At 33.0% G+C, this 19,474-nt stretch overlaps 1 protein-coding gene across 1 annotated transcript in view; it reads left to right on the top strand.

The window, feature by feature from the left end:
- Positions 1-18,747, top strand: part of LOC139484645 (cholecystokinin receptor-like) — a 42,456-nt gene extending 23,709 nt beyond the window's left edge. Inside the window, exons 2-3 of the mRNA XM_071268470.1 lie at positions 16,304-16,678; positions 17,717-18,747. Of these exons, the coding sequence (XP_071124571.1) occupies positions 16,304-16,678; positions 17,717-18,219 (878 nt within the window). The 3' untranslated portion in view covers positions 18,220-18,747. The remainder of the gene's footprint in view (positions 1-16,303; positions 16,679-17,716) is intronic.
- Positions 18,748-19,474: the final 727 nt, after the last annotated feature.

Here is a 19,474-nt window from a genome sequence, read left to right as displayed (position 1 = left end):
CGGTGACGTTATCTACTTTACAATCACATAAGCAACACGACGGGTGCCACATGTGGAGCAGGATCTGCTTACCCTTCCGGAGCACCTGAAATCACGCCTAGTTTTTGGTGGGGTTCGTGTTGTGTCATTCTTTAGTTTTCTATGTTGTGTCATTCTTTAGTTTTCTATGTTGTGTCATTCTTTAGTTTTCTATGTTGTGTCATGTGTACTATTGTTTTTCTGTTTGTCTTTTTCGTTTTTAGCCATGGCTTTGTCAGTTTGTTTTAGATTTATGAGTTTGACTGTCCCTTTGGTATCTTTCGTCCCTCTTTTACACAATAAACGTGGAAAATCACCAGTCGCGTTAATCACCGGTTATATGTAAAGTAACAAAACTTCCTTTTACAATATGTGCATTTGATTTCGACATATGCTTATGGTAAACAAAATTGTACTTACAAATTGGTAGTAAAATGTGCTGTATAAAATATAATACAATTACCTTTTTGAATGACGTGACAACTGAAAGGGTCATACCTTATAAAGAGTTTAAAAGTGTTTAAAATACACGTGTTAATTACCCCGACCATACGCGTACGGTCGGACGTTACGCGTATGGTCGGACCATATGAGTATATAGCCATATGGTCATGACCATATGGGAATGGTTCAAATACTCGTATGGTCCGGAACAGATACATGACTATGCTACTTTATTCAATCATGTGGCATACACTATTTCAAACAAACCTGTCTAACAAAATGATTGTATGCGAGTTCAAATAAATTATTTATTATCCGACAATGTCCTTATATTGTTTTTATCCTGAAATTACCCCCAAAATTTGTAACTTTAGAAATTAAAATCAAAACCATTGTCTTTAATTTCTCAGAAAAATCGACATCATTGAAACGTGGACCACGAAGAGGACCCCAAAACGAACTGGTTAGGAAACTAAAATATTCTTTTATCGCTTGCTCAACATGGACGTGGGGTAACAGGAGACTTTGTTTGTACAAGAACAAATAAAGTAGAAATTTATTTGTATACCTGTTATTTGTACAATTGTTGTGATTGTTGGTGGCTAATTGCAGGATAAATACTTAGTCTGTCTTTGTATTTACTAGTACTAGAGTCAAAGTATGAAGTATTTACTAGTACTAGAGTCAAAGTATGAAGTATTTACTAGTACTAGGGTCAAAGTGTGAAGGATTTACTAGTACTAGAGTCAAAGTGTGAAGTATTTACTAGTACTAGAGTCAAAGTGTGAAGTATTTACTAGTACTAGAGTCAAAGTATGAAGTATTTACTAGTACTAGAGTCAAAGTATGAAGTATTTACTAGTACTAGAGTCAAAGTGTGAAGTATTTACTAGTACTAGAGTCAAAGTATGAAGTATTTACTAGTACTAGAGTCAAAGTATGAAGTATTTACTAGTACTAGAGTCAAAGTGTGAAAATACGAATTCAGCTCGTGAGTTTATTATTATAGCTGAAAGTATAAAATGAAACAATATCATACCACATTTGGGAGCAGTGTGCGAATAACGTTATAACTTTTGGTTTAAACAATGACAAAGTAAGAAATAAAAAGGGTATATCCCTCTGTTTAGTTAGTCATGTCAACAAATAGTGCAGTTCTAGTATAATGTTATAATAGAGGTGTTTAGCTTTTTAAATCTAAACAGAAACTTGCATGATCGCATTGCATGTGTTGGATACCAATATCCGTGTAAAATAATTAATAGGATCATATTTTGTGACAATTTGAAAAAAAATAAAAATTGCAAGATGTACTATTCTATGATGATACACTTGTACACGTGTATTGCTATAACATTCGTGATAGGAAGCTTATGTTTGATATACATTGTGTTTATTTTTGGCAAGCATGCAGCGCATCGTAACTAGCCAATTACTTTAACCAAAAATGGTTTAGAATAAATAATGTTATATAACACAACACATGCATTTTGAAGGAAAAGTTTTGTTTACGTCAAATTTTGGTCCTAGATTTTAAGAGCTTAATTCGAGAATAAATTCTTTTTTCATTTTGCCCAAATTAGGTCTGGGAAAAGAGAGAACAGGTTTCAATGTACTAGGTATTTACGTCCGATTGTTCATTTGAAAAAACAGACATAATGTGATTAATCTTTTAGGCCGACGCATGCGCTTAACGTTTTCTTCAGAAAAACAATTGAAGGTTAGTTATTTCATTGTATTCGGTAGAAAAATTAGAATGCGTGATAATTATGGTGGCATTAGAAAAACGCGGATACGTAAATCATTCAACAATAAAAGCTATTTCCAATCAGGTCAAAGCTATGTTACACTGTGTGAAATAACGGCAATTAAATCTTAATATGAAAAGTAAGATAGAAAAAAGGGTCATATTGATAAATTGAGTATAACAAAACAGTGATGGAATTGAACTTGATATATCATTGCACCATACTAATTTTCAATTTGTAGGGCATCTAATTGCTTATCGAATATTACCTTTGTACTTCACACTTAAACGATTTCCAGTAATTGTACTGATTTAATAGTTATCCCATAAGGACGCGGTGTGTCAGTGTAAGATCATCCCGATGGCCGGAGGCCAGAGGGTGATCTTACACTGACACACCAAGTCCGAATGGGATAACTATTTTACATCCCAGCTGATTAAGAATATACGAAAAACCATTTACAATTCATAAAATCTAGTTTAGAACGCCACACAACCATTATAATATACTTTATATATTACTATATGATGTATACCCTTTATGACCCCCAAACACGATGAGTAGATATCAAATAATGTCAACACGCCCCACTGGCCAATCGTCCCACACTATATCGCCACTTTATGAAAAAATCGCCCCACTCTTGTAACCGACTCGCCCAACTTTAAAAAAGTGTAAAATCAAATTGAACAATCAGTCTTACAACTCATTTATTTAACGAAAAGGGTTTAAACCCCACTGAGTAAAGGTCTGTCAACTCGCCCCAGTTATAAAAATATCTTGCTTCCTTTAAGTATGTTAAATTTCTGATAGTTCGTATCCAGTCGTCCTGGTGTAGTGGTATGTGTCGTGGCTTGATATGCTAAAGGTCTTGAGTTCGAACCCCAGCATATACACTGGATTTTTTCTACGTGGATTTTGATAGATAGTCTTCTCCGTATAATTAATTATAAGTTTTATACTGGATATGTCATTCCCGCCAAAATGTTACAGAACAAAGGAAAGCATGTATAACAAAGAAACTTAAACTGGGGTGATCTGGGAGGGGTGATCCGGCTCAGATCACCCCAGTTAGAACAAAGGAGCTGGGATGTAAAGTTTTATAACAACAGTCACAATTTGAATAGAAAATGATGAGTATTTCTACCCATTGATGTTGGTAATTCTGATAATAAAAACGTCACCGAATAAGACAACTATTAGGTTAAAGTTGGAAATATTATCATGTGACAGTAAGCCAACTATCAAAGAAGTTCAATTTACACATGTCAAGCTGTCAGTAATGAAAATAATCATCGTTTAAGGAACCCCAAAAAAGTCTAAAAATATCAAGTATTTCAAATTATTCTCTTTACAGCTTTTAACTTTTCCAAAAAACTTTTTTTTTTATCAAATACCTTATACATTCCTCATATACCTTTAGTAAGTGTTATCAAAATGTTATCCGCAAGACGTTGGAATTATTTGAATTGACTACAAAAGTAGAATGAAAACAAATTTCTCATTTGAACAAAAACACAATTATTCTATCTCGTTTCTTGTCGACTCTTGTTAAAAGTATCCTGTACTTTCGTTGTTTCAACAAAAACAATCTTTCCTTTTTGGGTTTACCTAGGATAACGGTATTCTTGTTATTATACTTTTTGCAAACTAACATTGATTAATTGTACTTGTACTTTTCTTTTACCTTTTCCATTAACTAATCAGATGATATGCAAAAACTCTTAATAGGAACCAGGATTACAATTATGTACGGCAGAGGTGCATTCAGAAAATGTATTAACTTTTTCATTCTTATTTGTATGCTAAATTAATTTGTATGTTTTTTCCTTTCTTTTTTTTAAATTCGTTTGTTAGTTGTCACTACGCGCACCATAATTACATATAATTTTTCTTTTATCTAAAGCTTAAAATGAATATCATAGACTTAATGCTTCCGACATGAAGGTTTGATAAATGGATGCGTGCGTAGAATCATACGAATTAATGCACAGTTTGTGTACTTAGCGTTTTATATTTCTCATAAGGATAATAATTATATATTTGAACGTAAACATATTAAAACAGGTAGTTTGGGTTAGATTATAACGAAAATATTATGTGTTGTTTTGAAATTATATTCAAGCGACATTTTGAGGGTTGAAAATAATACATTTCCGATATCGAATTTGTATAATATCAATAAATATGAAAAATAATTCGTTAATCTAGGCTTTGAATACGCGTTGGCATCACAACTCAAATGTTGCTTTTTTATAGTGTCTTTTCATTTTAGTCCTAACCGTGTGAAAGGAGCGTAAGCATGAAAGTGTCATTAACTATTAAATATGTGAATTTTGTTTTTGTTTCAAACGTTTGCTTTAGCTGAAAATAACAAGAATGTGTCCCTAGTACACGGATGTCCCACTCACATCAACATTTTCTATGTTCAGTTGACCGGGCAATCGAGATGAAAACTCTAATTTGGCATTAACATTAGAGAGATCATATCATAGGGAACATGTGTACTGAGTTTCAAATTGCATGGACTACAACTTCATAAAAAACTGCCTCGACCAAAAACTTTAACCTGAAGCGGGATTGACGGACGGACGGACGAACGGACGAGCAGACGAATGGACGAACGAACACACAGACGAGAAAAGATAATGCCACTTTACTATCGTATGCGGGCATAAAAACGATATAACTTTTTTAGCATTCAGTTTAGTTCAATTTCACCAAAAATAAGTTAGCAAAGTACAATTTCGCTCGTGTATTATGGACTTGAATTGTGTCTTTGAACTTGTTAAACGTAATACGTGGTAATGGTTTGTCCATTTTAGAAGGTCAAACAGTGGCCTAAACTTTTCTCCTTCTGTGTCGATGGTATGTTGCAAACATGCAATGTACGCTACAAATTCTGGTGTATGGCACGCTTTATGGTTATACCTAATATGAGACATGACATTTGCAATTAAATAGATCTGTTGCAAACTGAGTCTTATCTAGTTTCAATCTATTTCTGTATGTAACACGAATTATACTAATGTTAATGATCGCCGTATTGAAAAATCTTAATGTTGTAATAGAGACAAGATTTCATTCATTGGAAAATAAAGGACACGTCTTCTGTGTACTTCCGGTGTGCATTGTTATTGGTATACTTTCATATGTAAAAATTGTGTCTTACACAACAGATTATTTCAGAAGTGTACTTTAGTTTCTGATGTCCTCGTTTTCTACAGAATTCATACTTGTTATTTTGCGATAATGTTAGTCGTTCAGTTTTAAACTGTACTGAAAACTTTGAATTGAAAAATAATTAATGTTGGTCAAGTGAAATCTTTTAAAAAAATCCAAAAATTGAAATACGTGGTAATGGTTTTTATTTTTAATTTGTGTTTAGTAAAATGATAACATAGTTTATCATTATACACTTGATTATATACCTAGCAGTCAGCAATTTCGTGATGACTTGATTTGATACTGTTTCCATTAAATTTCCGTATTCGAAATATTTAATACACTCAAGTTTTCTATCCTATGTATATCAAGTAGCTGGACTTGTTCTTGTTTTTGACAATAAACTAGGTTCAATCCACCATTTGTTTCTTAAAATGTCCTGAACTAATTCAGGAATATTGCAGTTGTTATCAAATAGTTCGTTTCTATACGTGTTGGCGTTTGTTTTTGTTAAACTTTGGTGTTCCTGTTGATCCTTTATTTTCTTCTCATAGTGTTTCCCTCGGTTTTGGTTAGTAACCTGGATTTGTTTTCTCAATCGATCTATGATTTTTTAACAACGGTAAACTACTGTCGCCTTTACTAACACAGTTTTTTTCAAATGTTTGGCTTGTAACGCTCTTTAGTGAGTCTATAGTAATAAAGGCAAACACTGCATACATGTTTTAACTCTTATTTCTTTGATTAGATTTAACATATGTGTTGGAATCTAGTATTCAGTAATTCTGAAATTATAATGTAACACAAACATCGATTCAGTAAGTGTTAACTTAGCATCAGTTATAGCCTCGTTATAAGATTGTTGGTTATTTCATTTTCAATCAACTAAAATGAAAATATATTATTTCAACTGGATATGTATTGGTAAAGGTTAATAAATATATAAATCGTATCTTATTTTATGTATTCTTCAAACCAGGAATGCAGAAGATTCTAAAACGACGAATCATGATCATTTAGTTTTATTTTCGACTTTATAAAATGTATTAAAATACACGAAGGGACATGACATGGATGTATATGAAGAATGAGAATTTTTTTTTGCTTGATCAAAATTATTTACTCAAGAAAACAAAAGCAAATTAATCAAATGCAATAACTATAAGTATGTGGTTTATTTGTACTTAAATTAACAGTAGAGTCCTGGTGTGTAAACAGTTATTTTAAAAATCCTACGGAATTTCTACCTAGGAATTGACAACATTAGTTATTCAATTTTTGTACCTTTAATGCTTTTCAATTTTTTACTTATTTGTCCTTCTTATATTTTTGTCTTTGTTTCGAGCACTACTGTAGACATTTTTTAATTTGCCAATTTTAAACAGCGACATGTCTGGTGTCACTTGTACTGCTATCACAATGTTTTTAGATGGTTCTATTTCCAACAAATAATTTCTCGTCAGCGATACTCGAAGCCAAAATAATTGCACATATCTAAACTTCTTATACGAACATTGACATGCTGGTGTAACCGAATATCACTTAAAGTAAACCTCAATTTGGTATTAGGAATCGGAGCTCTTCGTTGTCGAGATTCATTTCTTCATTTAATTAATTTCCTGTGTTGTTTACACCACATTTGAATAACTTCGGTCATGATACCCGCAATGCAGTCTTTTTCTAGCACATCTATCGACCTACTTATAAACATAACCTCAAACAAGCCAATTTTTCCCCCAAAAAACAAAGATTTCAATGTTTTTTTGGGACAGAACTTTTAAAAGCCAACACTCATTACCATGCTGATCTTACAACAACAAACCAAATGTAAAGCCAACAAGAACAGATCATCCTTGTTATGCCAGGGAGATGCAATTGAAATAGCCCGGCAAATGCAGGATATACGTTTTATTGTTGATCAAGTGTGATGGTAATTTGATATAGTGACAATTTTTGTGGTTTAATTTAAAAAAAAAAAAAGTGTTATGCCTTGAAGATTTGGGACACAACTTTAATTTGTATTCTGCGGTCAGCATAATAGAGGTGGTATCATAATGAGTCGAGGATTCTTGTTAGAGACATCAAACATATGTGGTTCATTATGTTTTCTTCTGAATTGGCAAATGCGTGCGGCTTTTCTCCTTCTTTAGCCTACAGTTCGTAAATTATTTAAATTAAGTATCTAAACAGACGAGACAGATTGCCTTTTCACACAGACAACCTTTTATACGGAAAAACGTGCACTTTTCTTTGTGACTGTTTTTATTTCTAAAACGAACAGTCCCAGAAGTACAAAATAATGTTAAAAAACGGACCTAAAAGTCAATGACACATGCAAAGGCAGTTACCAGGCTACCAGAGGCGTTAGTTAGAAAAAATACCATCAACTATGTTAACAATATTCCGGAGAAATTAAAAAATGTCATTGTATAATCTTAATATTACACTTTTTGAAAATAATTTAACCTTAAATGAAGAGTAAACCCTAACAAGGTATGTTCAGTTAAATGAAACGTGTGCTATATTGATATATATCTGGTTGCACGCTAAAATGCGAGGTCGTATCAACGCATCTAAATATATATGGGCCAACATGTTATGTAATCCATAGAAAGGTAAAACATCTCAAAAACGGCAAAGCACATTTAAAAGAGTAACAAATGATAATAAAGGGACAATCACACTCATATTAATCAATAAACTGACAACACCATGGCTACAAATGCTCAAGACCACCAGACAAACCATTATACACAATACACAAAGACACAACAGTAAAATAGTATTATAGCACACACAACAAAAAACACAGAAAAACTGAGCAACATGAATGGGGTTTCTCAGGTTTCCTGGAAGGTAGGTAGATCCTGCTCCACATATGAAAATCGTCGTGTTGCTGATGTTAGTACAAACCCGGTGATATGTCTTTCTTAGTATACGGTTGGTCACATTTTGGGAAAAGGGGAGAGGAAAGTAGCTTCTGATTAGTTATTAAGAAATGTAATGTGAATAGATTTTCAATTCAATTCATTTCTCAAAAACAAATTGTTTTTAATATTTGTTTATGTTCAGAATTTAAGGACATTTAAATTTACATTTTAAAGACTGATAATAATCTTACGATCGTTAACATTATGGTTGCTCGAAACAATGTCCTTCTCAGTATATTGTCCGCAATATTTACTAATAAACTGCAAAAATCTTTCCGTCTGATTGTTGTTTTCAAATTTACTTTTTGACTTCTTGTTCTAAAATACTTCAATATTTGTGTTGAAGTCTATGCATGCATCTGTCAAACCGCGAATTAGCGAAATGGTTAAAAGAAATTCTCATAATCAGCGGTTATGTATAAACGCAAAAAATACCTCTTTTAATGACAAGAAAACAGCCAATATCTTCTGTTCTTCAAGCACATTAATGCGGGGTTCACACATTGCCGATTATTGCTCCCGTTTGAGATCAGACAGCGATACGACACGAAAAGTGAAAAAGTCGGATTAGTATCCTCAATTATCTGGAATGTCCTATTATTGTCTGAACGCAGTCGTTTTAGTTCGTAACAGATTCCTACTGGTCGGGAAGGGTCCGAATAGTTCGGCAAAGCACCCCGACAGTTAGGTGCGTCCCGTAACATTCGGGGAAACTCAGCCGATTTTTTCTAGTCGGATTACAATCGTGCCTATGTCGTGACAGATTCTGCTGTATCGGATCGAATTCCTAACAATGTTCTGTGTATTCGGGACGGTGTCCTGTGGAACGGGAATGATCTGGAGAAGTCCCGACAATAACAGAATACAATACGACTGAGACCAGGCAAAGCCGTTTGCAATGCGATAGAGCGGACCGTGATAGGATTACGTTCCGACAGTACCCGATCATCCCGATTATGCCGACAGTTTTCGAACGGATAACTTCCGTCAGCGTCGGTTCACTGTCTTGTCACTATCTGATCTCTGTCGGATTACATTCGGTAGAATCGGGACGCAGTCGTGACAGACTCGGTCGAATTTTACCTGGCGAAAGATACAAATCGAATTTCCATCCACGATTTACACGATCTTGATCAGACTTTTGACAAATTTTAATCGGGAATGGTCCTGTCAAGGACGGCAGTAAAAATCGTGAATGTATGACCCCAGCTTAAGGCACAAGTTCAATAACGTCTAATGTATTCCTTGATTGTCGTAAAAATCAGTATGACATTTATCTTTACATCTTTATTAAGCCGTCAGGACTAATATAAATACCATCTCTTCTGTCTATTTTAATGACGTAATTAGTTATTTGATGCAATACAAACACTGTTTATTTAGAATTACGTCATTGAAGATTGCGTTAATTGTCATTAGCCGTTAGTTTATATCTTTAGTAGCAAATTCTTGAAAGATATGATATGATTTGAGGATTATATAGTACAGGCATTAACACTCGTTACAATTTTAGGCCATTAAAAAACGAGTATCCATATATTGATAATAAAACACACCTTAAACTAACAAGTTATGAGTCGTTTACTGGATGGTTTGATAACCATTTATCGAAGATGTAGGTGGTGTGAGTCAATAATTCGTCAGACTGTATTATTGTGTTCTGCTTTGTGCATTAGCACGCAAGACAATAATTTGACAGTCTATGCTGAAATATAGAATTGTATTTGACATGGTTTTCAAGAGATCAAAACGTTTACGTGTTGATACATTGTATCAAGTTAGACACATGTAATGTGTTGTTTATTTGTTTGTTGTGTTTTAGCTTTTGATTTTTCCATTTGATTATGGACTTTTGAATTTACCTTGGAGTTTGGTATTTTTGTTATTTCGCTCTTTATGATATAATCATTACAATGATTTTAACGTCAATGGTATATTTTGAGATAGTGTGCTCTTTCTTTTCTTTTTCTCTATTTGGAAATGTTAATTGCTTATTGCACAAAAGAAACAAACTGTTGCTTCTTCATAGTGTTAATGACAGAATTTTTTGCTACTTCAAGTGCAATATTAGAGGCTTTCGGTTTGTTCTTATTTTACTAGTACTTTTATTTAAATATTATTATAAAGTTCGTACAGCAGAATGCGAGTATCCTTTGATTCTGATTTTTAGTTCTTGCCTATAGAAATATACATTTCGTTTCCATACGATGAATATCAGTGTGTCAAATTAGAGTTTTGAGCTGATCTGTTACAGCTGTCATTGTAATGAATGCTAAAAAAGATACGATGTGCTTGTTAATCAATTAATTATAATGTCCAATAGTTATCAAAGGTACCAGGATTATAATTTAGTACGCCAGACGCGCGCTTCGTCTGCTTCTGAATGCAAAGTGTTTGTCTTATTTGAGATCATTTACAATGTAGGACATTTGTTTTCGTAAACATACATTTTGAAAGAAACCCATTAATGACCATTACATATATCTACGATGTACTTGTTTTTTTCTAAACAGCTGTGCAAGTTGGAAATCTTGTAGGAATTAATTACATTGATGGTTGTCTTTTGATAATTCAATTTCTTATTAGATGAAACGTTTTTTGCAAGTTTATGAACATGTAAACTGTACGAATTAACTCACAGCCTTAAATTGTTATTCGTTTTCGACTTAAGTGGTCAAATTAGACACCGAGACAAATGGATTTAATCCTATAAAACAGGAAGTTTGTGGCGATGGCAGTGTACAATATATGTTTTTACATTTAAAGCAAATAAAGCATGATACGATCTGCTAACATTTCTAGCCATTGTCTATGTGAAAAATTCTACGCTGTGCTCAAATGGAACAATAAAAAACAAATAAGATGTACAGCAACAAACGACAACCACTAAATAAAAGGCCTTTAATTGGAACAGGCACATATAATGACGTGGGGTTGAACATGTGTGCAGGTGCCCCTCCTTTACTTTGGACAGTGGTGTAACAGTACAACATACGAAAATATACCGAAACACAGAGTGGACTAAACAGTGCACTAACACTTCTCCATAACAAAAAAAGAAATTAAATACGGATTTGAGAAACGATCTACAATATTAGAAGATCTAAGTGTATCTTTCTATGATTAATCTTTATTTCATGTTTATTTTGTTTTTGAAATTTATGGCATTTATGTCCCAAAGTTCTTAGTGTGTTACATAATGACATTCCATTAGAAATATACACCCTTATGTTCTATACATTAACACGTTTTAAAAGCGTTGGCATAGAAAGAAATGAAAAATTCAGTTGTTTATATTTGATAGTTTAAACATATTTAATTATAGTGGCTTTTGATTTGCAACTTATATTAATCCCTTTCCACTATTTGATAAACAGTGTACCTCAATTATCGTTAAGCAAAGAGCAATATTCATCTGTACTTCCTAATTATATCAAAATAAAAATAACACTGTTTCTGTCTATCATTAATATTATGACGATATTTGATATTTTACGAAATAAAACATCGTTTCTACGTTAGAATGTCAATGAAGATTGTCTTTATGGAAATATAGTAATAGTTTATTAGTTTTGGTATCAAATTACGTAACAGCTTCATATGATTTCAGGCAATACCAATGTTTATTAAGTTAAAACCCTCAGACAAATTGCGTATATTTGTCTGATAGTGTTTGATTTTTTTAAACGTTGTTGTTTTGTCTTTAGATGTAGGTAAAGAAAAGTATATATGCCGCTTTATTAAAAATCCTATTCATTTTCGACACAATTTGTATTCATAGTCAAAGCTTTTTTGTTATATATTACCTTGGATGTTTATCATGAATATCTTTACAGCCGAAAACACCTCTTTGTTATTTTGTATATTATACAAATCCAAACGCAACTTTTTTTAAGGGGCATCCTCACTTCCGTATTAATGTTGAGCGAGTGGTTGTAAAACTATAATACTATATTGCACTAATTATTCGGCAAACTAAATTCTTATAATTGATAATTAAGTCTGCTGTCATTGGGGAATTGTGATTAAGTACTTACAAAACAAACATTGATTTCTAGTTTATCCTGCAAAATGACGACCACTAAGACGCTTGATGAGCGTTAATGGTGCAGGGGTATAGGCGATCCCGTCTATCTGGTAATGACGTCATAAAGGCACGCATAATTGACGAGTTTTTGCCGTTGGAGATTGTATTCGGAAGTGGTCTATTGATGCCGTCCGATCTTCAAATACAATATTGTTATCTCCATTCTAATGAAACTGATAGAAAATACCGCAATGTTCATTCAAAATCGGTCATACGTGGTCTACGCTGTCGCGTACATTTTCCTAGCATCAAATTCACAATTGTGAATTGATGTCATGGTAATTGGTGACGCTATCCAATTGAAATGAATGTTACAATGAATGCGTGCATTTCCTATTATGATTCTTTTGATAGCGGGTTGCTGCTCACAAGGAAGCTATTAAACCACGAATTCCAAATGGTGAAGTTGAAATCATCCCTTCGTAAATTTTACGGACACCATCACGAGTTGGTTGACCGTTATGGAATAGCCGTTTCACAAATGATATCGGATATGTTCCGTACTACAATCCCCTTCCCTTTCATGAATGTGACTTACCGATTAAGACTGTTTACCGGATTTTTCATTACATAAACAACACGACAGGTGCCACATGTGGAGCAGGATCTGCTTACCCTTCCGGAGCACCTGAGATCACCCCTAGTGTATGGTGGAGTTCGTGTTGCTTATTCTTTAGTTTTCTATGTAGTGTCATGTGTACTATAGTTTGTCTGTTTGTCTTTTTCTTTTTTAGCCATGGCATTGTCTGTTTGTTTTCGATTGATGAGTTTGACTGTGACAGTCCCTCTGGTATATTTCGTCATCTTGTACAAACGATGTTGCATTAGAATATAGAATTTCGACTTATCATTTGCTGAGAACAAAGTTTTTTCCAGAGCTTGGGAAATATTTTTCTCACACAAATCGAGAAATGTAAAAATAGCATGAAATTAGAGAAACTATATTCTCAAATGGAATATGACAAATTATCTATACTATTAAACGAGAAGAACTCATTTTGTGTGTCGCTTCTCTTCCTTCCACAATAAATTAATCGTCATGCCTCTGTGTTCTTTAGGTAATATACATAGTCGCATTTGTCATCAATTCTTATGATTATTCAGATTGAGTTATTTGGGGAGAAAAACGACAAAATAAGTGTCCGGATATTGTTTCCGTAATCAGACTGACTTTGAGTCATAGATAAGACTTCCGGTTTTAAACATGCACAAGAACAACCAATCGTATGACAGATTACAAAAATGAAAAATAAATAAGCCAATCAGAGCGTTCTCCACATCATGTTTTTTTTAGATCGCAAGAACCACAACTATTATACCTCCTTAAAGACAATCATGTTTTCTCGTTTATCCACCTGTAAACTACGATTATACTGCTATAATCTACAGAGACTCTCTGTATTCTGTCTACTTTTTTCTGAAATATTTATATATTGAAATAAGTAAAATATGTGGAAACAAGAATGTGTCCATAGTATACGGATGTCACATCGGCACTATCATTTACTATTTTTAGTGGACCGTGAAATGGGATAAAATCTCTAATTTGGCATTAAAATTAGAAAGATCATATCATAGGGAACATATTTACTAAGTTTCGAGTTTGTTGGACTTCAACTTCATCAAAAACTACTTCGACAAAAACTTTAACCTGAATCGGGACAGACGGACGGACGAACGAACGAATTTATTTCATGTTTGAAGCGGTGCAAATTTTTAATTCAATTTGACTTTAACTAAGAAAATGCATTGTAGCAAAAAGAAGAATAGTTGTGGTATAAGGCCAGAAACACGAAAAATAATTGAATTTAACAGAAAGGAATATCTTTTACAAAAATCATCCTACAACAGTTTACAAGCTGTATATTCCCGCGATTTCGCGGGTGTGTTCTAGTCATACTTTAAATTTGAACGTTCCTGATAGTTAACATCATTTGTAATTAGAAGAGTTGAAATAAATTACTGCAGGAAAGTTAGTTCAGCTGGTGTCAATATTAAACGTGTGATATTGAAATCAACTCGTAAGATTGCGAAAAAGTTTCATAAAACGTAACAAGGAAAAGCCAAATCAGACCTCTGGCCACTAATTAACGTCTGTATTATCGCAGTTCCGGGTCGACGGAAATAAATTAGTGATTTAACAACAATGTGAATTAGAATGGTTGATGATTCTGTGTTCCAAATGTTGCGAACATAGAATACAATTCTAACTTGTCATTTAAGTAAATATATATGACAACAATGAATTATACAAATACAAATATGTCTAAAATATCGTGAAGTGTACAATAGACAATGAATGTTGAGTTAAATATTTGTCAAATCTATCGTTTTGCTTTATGCCGTAAATTAATAAATAAACTCATCATAGATACCAGAACTAAATTTTATATATACGCCAGACGCGCGTTTCGTCTACAAAAAACTCATCAGTGACGCTCGAATCCAAAAAAAAAAAAATATAGCCAAATAAAGTACGAAGTAAGATATTAGGAGGTCAGCACATCCGTGTAAGACTTGGTATTTTACCACGCTATTCCTATAATAATCGTCTATTTGTTTAGTACTTTAGTGGTTTGTCTTGATGTTATACTACAAATGGAAATTATTGTCATTTATCAATTTTATTGAATAAAAGTGACAGTTCAATTAGTTTGAATATTATGTTACCATTTCATGATCCCTTTCTTGGCAAACGACAAATAACTTTCGCCACATCATCTCTTTTAATGACAAATATGTAACAAAAAGATAAAATTGATATAAACCATTATATTTACCATAGAAGATTTTGCTCTCGATTAATAAATCATTAAAATCAGAAAGATAATATCTTAAAGTTGATTTTTTGTTAAAACACATCATCCAATTTACAAAGGATATTGTTCAAAGCAAACTTTGTGTTTCAGATTTATAATTTCAGTGTTAATCAATAAAGAGAGAAAAACAAAAATAAGAAGATGTTGGTATTATAACCATATCATTGAGGCAACACTCAGAAAGAGACCACATGACATAGAAATTAACAACTATAATAGATCATCGTAGGATTTTAACAACGGGAAAAATCCATACAACATAGTCAGCTACAAAAGGCCCCGGAATCACAAATGTAAAATAATTCAAACGATAAAATATCGGCTTTCAAAACACAACACATAAAAGGTTGACAAACTTATCTGAGAGGGGCCAAGTGCTTATTTAATATAAGTCATTCCTGCTTCACAAATGACACCCGGCCGTCGTGTTACTCCCGTAATACAACTTTAATGGACTATATTTGCGCCTAGGCTACTCATAATTGCGGTCTAGTGAATGCCTCGTACGTGTTTATAAGACCTGGGATATACATTTGATCTTCTAAATTTTCTAATCCTCAAATTAAACCGAAAACCAAAGAATAACTGACATTCAAAAGATATTTTCCAAATAACAAAACCTGTATATTACATTTGCGCGTATAACCATTACATTTACGCACACCAATCATAGAACAATTGTACTACAAGAAAGAAATTATATGGTGTTAACCAAGCAGTTAATTGCTGGTCCTAACTATCCAATTAAACATAACTACTGATTGTTATTTATTTAACAGAATTTGTCAATAATAATTCAAGATAATAATATAGAGTACAAAGACACTCTCATTGCAATTTATTTTTAGTACAGGGTAATAAAAATCGTTTCTGTTGGCGAAAAGAATTTCGTTTCAGCAGTGTTTGAGCGATTATTATGATGGTACACTGATATTGTTATTAGAAAAATAGTTTGTGTCTTTCATTTTAGATTTCTATATGTCCTATTGATTCTGCAATTGATAGCGTGTATCAAACACATACTTAAGACTTTATACTACTTATTCTGAAATGCTATTGTAAACTCAATCTAATATTACTTTTATTTTTCAGCTGTCTCCGTCTGTGTTAGTTGCTATACACTTGTTGCTATTTCCATGGAACGTTTCTTCGCCATTTGCTACCCACTCCGGTCAAGAAGGTGGCAGACATTGTCCCATGCGTATAAATCTATAATTGGAATATGGATTTTTGCTCTTGTACTAATGATACCTATAGCCGCTGGACAAGAAATTTTACCACTTCAAAATGGAAATAAAGCATGCCGGGAGATATGGTCGACTAAGCTGAAATCATTATTTTTTGCATATAGTATCGCCCTAGTCGTGATTTTGCTGTTCATTCCAATTTTGGTAATGGGATCAGCGTATGGGGGCATATCGTATAAGCTTTGGTTTACTATTAAACAACAAGTACAGATAAAGTCAGGTAATAAATGGTAAACAGTGATACCTGGAGATATGAGTTTAATCATACCGTAGTTACCCTTATTCTTCACCATCATTTAATATTGTATTTAAAATATAAGTACAACCCAGTCTTATTGATGATTATCAGACTCAGTTTTCCAGCTTTCAACTTTCTATGATCAATATGAAAAAATAATCAAAGAAAACAATATTGAAGTAAAATGCGCTTCATCACATAAGACTCATTATTGACGCTTGAATTAAAAAAAAAAAATAGAATAAAAATATCAGCTTCGAAGTTGCAGAGCGTTGAAAGGCATAACATTTTTTTCAGTTGTGCAAAATTCAGCCAAAGCCAAATTATTTGCACGAAATGGAAATATAAATAATATACGCGTATGAACACTCAACACTTTACATCTGATGCATGCGGGAGGGAAACGTTCCTAAACAATTGTATCATTATATTGGTGTCAAAGATATTAGAATTATAACTTAACATGCTAGCAGATAATATTCATCGGTGGCTGTCGAAGAGAAGAACACTGAAAACCATAACATTTCAAAATGAAAGCCATTTCTTCATGAGGTCATGAATACTTAGAAATGATTTTACATTTTGATAAAAATAGACGTCCAAAATCGATAGCCGTTTATACTACCCTTGAAGTAAAACATTTCTTAATAGGTTTCTTTATCGATGTATTTTACACTAACTGTACTTAGACAGTGAAGACAATCACTCAATTTTTTTATACAGATACAAGCAAATCTCAACTGAATGAGGGCAATTTTATTCACCAAAGAAACGCACTACGTAACTTTGTAAGAAATAATTAGTCTCAGACCGTTTTTGTAATTCTTATAACGCCTTTTTTATTTTTTAGCCCACTTGAAGCTGATGTATAACTTACATATTGCATGATTAATTCAACTTATTCTTTCATCAATGCAATTTATCACAAATTGAACACTTTGGAATAGAAAGTTAACATATTTTAGTTATAGCAAAGTTTCCTTTTAAACCTTGTCAATTAATTCGTTCATTTTTTTGTAGAATCTACAGACAGAATTTTGGACGTGAAAAGCGAATCTGAATCAAACTTCAAGAAGATTAATGGAACAATTAACATAAGCCTACGTCAGTCGAACCAGCGTTCCAGCAACAGTAACAGGAAACGAGTGATAAAGATGTTGTTTGTCGTCGTTTTTGAATATTTTATCTGCTGGTCGCCATTGTATATATTGAACACGTGGAAACTGATCGACTATATGGATATACACATGCGCATGTCTGATATAGCCTGGTCCCTGGTTTTGCTATTATCGTACACATCATCCTGCATACATCCTATCACCTACTGTTTTATGAACAAAAATTTCAGAAAAGCATTTAAGGGAGTCTTCCGTTGCTGTACATTAAAATCTAAAACAATAAGTAGATCGTGTACTGAAGTAAGTCAGTTGAACTCTACCACTTCACCTTTGAACCGACCAAGATCGAAAGATAATACTGTATATAAAGAGTTCAGTGATTTTAAAAGTTATAATAATGATTGACATTGTTCGGGGCACATATCGATATCAATCATTTGGCCAAGTTTGTAAATTTGAAAACGTATCCGCTATATGTAGAAACAAAGTCCTATCGGTGTAAAATGTATTTTTGAAAACCGAATATGCATATGCACCTGAATATAGTCTTCAACTAGAAGATCGTGAAATCGTCTAGTCCGTGTCTCTATCCAAATACATCATACACATTTGCTGGTCACTTTTACATTGATAATGAGTCACTGTACATGCACTAGACTTATTAAAAACAATCACAAACATTACATGTAGGTTGTGCTCATCCAGCTTTTGTTTTACAGTAAGACATATGTTCTTGTTCGTCAATTGCAGTACACTTTAGGAAAGGAAATGCAACTATTGAACTGTATCTTAATTAAAAATATTGAATGTTACATACAAATACGGGGAAAATAGAAATAATCATTAAATAATTAACATTTTTGTACACCTTTTATTTGTTTTATTGTATATAAAGCGAATTATGTATACTTATAAATAAAATCTAAATTTGAATCCAGATGTTTATATCTCTGTATGTATAATGTCGAGCATGTAGATCTAATGAACATGTGTAGATTGTGAAAAATTAATTTGCATGCCCCGCCTACGAGAATATAGGTGCATGATATTTCTGTTCTGGCCATTCGTGTTATGTTCTGTTCGTCTTTCTTGTATAACGTATTAAAAGATTTCGGGTCGGATAGATATAGGAAGATGTGGTGTTAGTGCCAATGAGACAACTCTCCATCCAAATAACAATTCATAAAGGTAAACCATTATAGGTCAATGTACGGCCTTCAACACGGAGCATTGGCTCACATCGAACAAAAGCTATAAAGGGCCCCAAAATTACTAGTGTAAAACCATTCAAACGGGAAAACCAACTTTCTATATTAAAAGGAAGATGTGGTATGATTGCCAATGAGACAACTATCCACAAAAGACCAAAATGACACAGACATTAACAACTATAGGTCACCGTCTGGCCTTCAACAATGAGCAAAGCCCATACCGCTATATATAAAAAACGAGAAACGAGAAACACGTATAAATTACATAAACAAACAACAACTACTGTACATCCTGAAGTAGGCCAGGTGCAAACATTTGCAGCGGGGTTAAACGTTTTAATGGTACCAAACCTTCTCCCTTTTTCTGAAACAATAACATAACATCACAACATAGAAAATCACACAATAAAATATCAATTGGAAGGCTTAACTCAATCAAAAAATTGTGT

This window comes from Mytilus edulis, chromosome 8 (assembly GCF_963676685.1).
Source record: "Mytilus edulis chromosome 8, xbMytEdul2.2, whole genome shotgun sequence".
Lineage (NCBI taxonomy): Eukaryota > Metazoa > Mollusca > Bivalvia > Mytilida > Mytilidae > Mytilus > Mytilus edulis.
This window is presented reverse-complemented; position numbering and strand designations above follow the sequence as displayed.